Raw genomic sequence first — 5372 nt, forward strand, 5'->3', positions numbered from 1 at the left:
TATTTTTGAGCCCCCCCAAACTAAAGAATTTAAACTAGAAAAATTAGTTCAAAAATAAGTTTCCTTTAAATATTTAAAAATAAGTATATTGGATAAAAACCTCATTGTTGAGTTTAATGCAAATCGTGTCCAAGTAGAGTGAGATCATATAACGTTTGACTTGCTTAATGAGAAAAAAAATTTGCCTGATACCAAGAACTTTAATAAGCAAGACTGATACATCTATGTTCATATCATGTGGATCTGTCTGACCACAGTTAATTTGAATATGTCACTTTATTCTCTTTACAGAATATCTACATCTTTAAGACAGATTTGGAGAGACTTTTCCTGAAATACAAACACTTATACAACACTCTCATTAACTGGAACTTTCACATCTGCACTGAAGTGAAACTAGAACTTATCTAAATCTCTGTCCTAGCTACAGTAAGTCAAATGACAGAGGTTAGAAGTAAAATCTTTGACTATGCCATTCTTGGCATAGTCAAGATATGAGCCCTATATGAGTCAAGATATGAGCCCTATAACCTCAAAATAAAATTTATAGTAGTTTATAAGACAGACTAAAATAATTTTTATAAATATTTAGTAAAATAAAATGCCTATTACTCATATGATCTTATCTCAGTATCACATACATTGAAAACCTGTACCTCTGCAACTCTGCAATTATAATGCTAAGACCACATCTAGGGGCTGAGGATGTAACTCAGAGGTAGTGTACATGTATCTTCTGTTTGAGGCCTGAACCTAAATCCCAACACAAGAAAGAGAGAACGAAAGAAAGGAAAAAGAAAAAGAAGCAAGGAAGGAAGGGGAAGAAAAAGAAAGACACAAAGAAAGAGTGAAATAAAGAGAAATGAAAGAGAAAAAAGAAAGAAAGAAAGAAGAAAGAAAGAAAGAAAGAAAGAAAGAAAGAAAGAAAGAAAGAAAGAAAGAAAGAAAAGAAGAAAGAAGAAGAAAGAAAGAAAGAAAGAAAGAAAGAAAGAAAGAAAGAAAGAAAGAAAGAAAGAAGAAAGAAAGAAAGAAGAAAGAAAGAAAGAAAGAAGAAAGAAGAAAGAAGAAGAAAAAGAAAAGAAAGAAAGAAAAGAAAGAAAGAAAAGAAAAACGAATTCAAAGTCATCTGGAGTAACAGTTTGAGCTTAAGCTGCCCACAAAAATATTAACAGTAGCCACAAAATAATTTCAGTTTCTAGTAACTATTTTTTTCTTTTATAAAATTTTTATTTAAGGGGCCAGAGCTGTAGCACAAACGATAAGGCGTCTGCCTTGTGCACGCTAGCCTAGGATGGACCACGATTGGATCCCCCGTTGCCCTTTATGGTTCCCCAAGCCAGGAGCAATTTCTGAGCGCACAACCAGGAGTAACACCTGAGCGTGACCGGGTGTGGCCGACAAAACAAACAAAACAAACAAATAAACAAACAAAAAACCCTTTAAGCACCATAATCACAAGCATGATTGTAGTTGGGTTTCAGTCATAAACAGAACACCCCCCTTCAACAGTGCAACCTTCCCACCATCAATGACCCCATCCTCCTTCCCCACCCCTGCCTGTATTCAAGACAGGTATTCTACTTCATTCAGTTATTAACATTGTCATGCTAGTTGTTAGTGTAGTTATTTCCCTAACAGCATTCACCACTCTTTGTGGTGAGCTTCATATAGTAACTATTTTTTACAAGGTAAAAAGTAAAGTAAAAATTATTTTAAAATACTTCAATACATCTCAATGTATCCAAATATTAGCATTCCAACATATAATTAATATAAATATTAATGAAATTTTACTTTTTTTTAATGCCTTTAAAACCCAAATATGTATTTTTACTAACATCAAATTGCAATCTGGACTAACTATTCATTAAAGAGCCACATGACTAATAGTTTTCATCTGAGAGAGCATAGCTTTAGAACCCAAAGCTTATTGGAAAAGGAAAGACACTTTGAAGTATTGAAATCAGTTAACTTCTTTTTGATGGAGGGCACTGGACGAAAGCTTGTCTATTACTTATTTTGAATGCTGGTATGTTGTGAGAATACACACCAAAAGAGCTAAATGATAAAATCTTCAAAATCTTGTCTATAATAAGCATGCCTTTTACCTGTCATTTATTTTTTTTCAAATTGTAAAGTGTTCGCGATATTCCCTGATTTTAAAACGTATTTTTCTTTACATCTAAAAGCAAATCGATGAAATAGCACAGAAACATATTTCCTTTTCTTCATTCAAAGTCCAATTATATCTCAGTGTTTTTTTCCACTTTCTTCCATTGAATTATATAGAATAGCTGTTCCTGAAGATAAGGTTTTGTAAAAGGCTTCTCCCCTTATCCTTGTTATTCTTTTTATCTTTCCTCCCTTATGCCGTTTGAACTTTAAAAACTGCATCCCACACCTCCATCAACTAATAGACTCCTAATTACTGTCTGGAGTCAATTTTGTCCCAAAATTATCTCAAAGACCATTCCAGAATATTCCAAAGGTCCAGACATAATGCTTCATCATGTTTGCATAGTGAATACCTACTATATTCACTTAAACCTATAATCTTTTTTTTCCATTTTTTTCTTTATTTAAACATCTTGATTACATATATGATTCTGATTAGGTTTCAGTCATGTAAAGAACACCCCCCTTCACCAGTGCAACATTCCCACCACCAATGTCCCAAATCTCCCTCCATCCCACCCCACCCCCACCTGTACTCTAGACAGGCTTTCCAGTTCCCTCATTCATTCACATGATTATGGTAGTTCTCAGTGTAGTTATTTCTATAACTGCACTCACCACTCTTTGTGGTGAGCTTCATGAAGTGATCTGGAAGTTCCAGCCCTCCTCTCATTGTCTCTGAGGATTGTTGCAAAAATGACTTTTATTTTTCTTAAAACCCATAGATGAGTGAGACTATTCTGCGTCTCTCTCTCTCTCTCTCTCTCTCTCTCTCTCTCTCTCTCTCTCTCTCTCTCTCTCTCTCTCTCTCTCTCTCTCTCTCTCTGACTTATTTCACTCAGCATGATAGATTCCATGTACATCCATGTATAGGAAAATTTTATGACTTCATCTCTCCTGACGGCTGCATAATATTCCATTGTGTATATGTATCACATTTTCTTTAGCCATTCGTCTGTTGAAGGGCATCTTGGTTGTTTCCAGAGCCTGGCTATTGTGAATTGTGCTGCAATAAATATAGGTGTGAGGAAGGGGTCAAACCTATAATCTTGGAGTCCGGTCTCAAAATGGAGGTAAAACCGCCGCCCGGTCGCCCCCAGCCCGACTCCGGCCGTCGCCGCCGCCGCCGGGGGGAGGAGGGCCATGATCCAAAGGAACCAGAGCAGTTGAGAAAACTGTTTATCGGAGGTTTGAGTTTTGAAACTACAGATGATAGTTTGAGAGAACATTTTGAGAAATGGGGCACACTTACAGATTGTGTGGTGATGAGAGACCCCCAGACAAAACGCTCCAGAGGCTTTGGTTTTGTGACTTACTCATGTGTTGAAGAGGTGGATGCAGCAATGTGTGCTCGACCACATAAGGTTGATGGACGAGTAGTGGAACCAAAGAGAGCTGTTTCTAGAGAGGATTCTGTAAAGCCTGGTGCCCATCTAACAGTGAAGAAAATTTTTGTTGGTGGTATTAAAGATACAGAGGAATATAACTTGAGAGACTACTTTGAAAAGTATGGCAAAATTGAAACCATAGAAGTTATGGAAGACAGGCAGAGTGGAAAAAAGAGAGGATTTGCTTTTGTAACTTTTGATGATCATGATACAGTTGATAAAATTGTTGTTCAGAAATACCACACTATTAATGGGCACAATTGTGAAGTAAAAAAGGCCCTTTCTAAACAAGAAATGCAGTCTGCTGGATCTCAAAGAGGTCGTGGAGGTGGCTCTGGCAACTTTATGGGTCGTGGAGGCAATTTTGGAGGTGGTGGAGGAAACTTTGGCCGTGGTGGAAACTTTGGTGGAAGAGGAGGCTATGGTGGTGGAGGTGGTGGCAGCAGAGGTAGTTATGGAGGTGGTGATGGTGGATATAATGGATTTGGTGGTGATGGTGGCAACTATGGCGGAGGTCCTGGTTATAGTAGTAGAGGAGGCTATGGTGGTGGAGGACCAGGATACGGAAACCAAGGAGGTGGATATGGTGGAGGTGGTGGAGGATATGATGGTTACAATGAAGGAGGAAATTTTGGTGGTGGTAACTATGGTGGCGGCGGCAACTATAATGATTTTGGAAATTACAGTGGACAACAGCAATCAAATTATGGACCCATGAAAGGGGGCAGTTTTGGTGGCAGAAGCTCGGGCAGTCCATATGGTGGTGGTTATGGATCTGGTGGTGGAAGTGGTGGCTATGGTAGCAGAAGGTTCTAAACTCAACAGCAAAGGGCTACAGTTCTTAGCAGGAGAGAGAGCGAGGAGTTGTCAGGAAAGCTGCAGGTTACTTTGAGACAGTCGTCCCAAATCCATTAGAGGAACTGTAAAAATCTGCCACAGAAGGAGCGATGATCCATAGTCAGAAAAGTTACTGCAGCTTAAACAGGAAACCCTTCTTGTTCAGGACTGTCATAGCCACAGTTTGCAAAAGTGCAGCTATTGATTAATGCAATGTAGTGTCAATTAGATGTACATTCCTGAGGTCTTTTATCTGTTGTAGCTTTGTCTTTTTCTTTTTCTTTTCATTACATCAGGTATATTGCCCTGTAAATTGTGGTAGTGGTACCAGGAATAAAAAATTAAGAAATTTTTAACTTTTCAATATTTGTGTAGTTCAGTTTTTCTACATTTTAGTACAGAAACTTTAACAAAATGCAGTTTTGGAGGTGTTTCCTTGTAAGTTAACAAGTAAAGATCATTGTTAATTAATATTTTGTATGAATTTTGCTAAAGTTAACTGTAAAGAAACACCTGCTGACTTGCAGTTTAAGGGGATTCTATTCTCCCATTTCCAAACAATGAAATGAATGGGCGCTGACATGTGGAGAGAATAGATATTTGTATGTTTGCAAATGTGTGTTTTAGATAAATAGAATTGGGTATATAAATTAGCATATTTGTGAATTTAATAGCATTAATATTTTACTTCAAATGAAAAAAATCTCAATTCCTATTTGGTTTTTGTGCATTTCTTTCAAAATGTTAATCCGATTATTTTAGTGTGTTAGTTGTGCTGAGAGTCCTAGTTGTTTAGAACAACATCACCATCCTACATTTATCTTGGTCACATGTTAACTGCTGCCATGAATTTATTTGGGTGTAAAAATGTCTGCTGCCCTCTGTTTAAATTTTGGAAAGCGGTAGTGGATGGATGTTTCCCCTTTCCTCCCCACAGTAAAAAACCATTCTTAAAACCCTGGAAAATACAGG

General features: G+C 37.3%; 1 protein-coding gene across 2 annotated transcripts; it reads left to right on the forward strand.

The window, feature by feature from the left end:
* Nucleotides 1-3233: 3233 nt before the first annotated feature.
* Nucleotides 3234-5108, forward strand: LOC126024382 (heterogeneous nuclear ribonucleoprotein A3-like). Of its 2 annotated transcripts, XM_049784790.1 has the most exons (2): nt 3236-3248; nt 3315-5108. In XM_049784790.1, exons 1-2 carry the CDS (start codon nt 3243-3245, stop codon nt 4377-4379), a joined length of 1071 nt encoding a protein of 356 aa, XP_049640747.1. In that variant the 5' UTR covers nt 3236-3242; the 3' UTR covers nt 4380-5108. The 2 variants fall into 2 exon arrangements, with proteins under 2 accessions (XP_049640746.1, XP_049640747.1); XM_049784789.1 differs by having other exon boundaries at nt 3234-5108.
* The last annotated feature ends 264 nt before the right edge of the window (nt 5109-5372 follow it).

This window comes from Suncus etruscus, chromosome 12 (genome assembly GCF_024139225.1).
Source record: "Suncus etruscus isolate mSunEtr1 chromosome 12, mSunEtr1.pri.cur, whole genome shotgun sequence".
Classification (NCBI taxonomy): Eukaryota; Metazoa; Chordata; class Mammalia; order Eulipotyphla; family Soricidae; genus Suncus; species Suncus etruscus.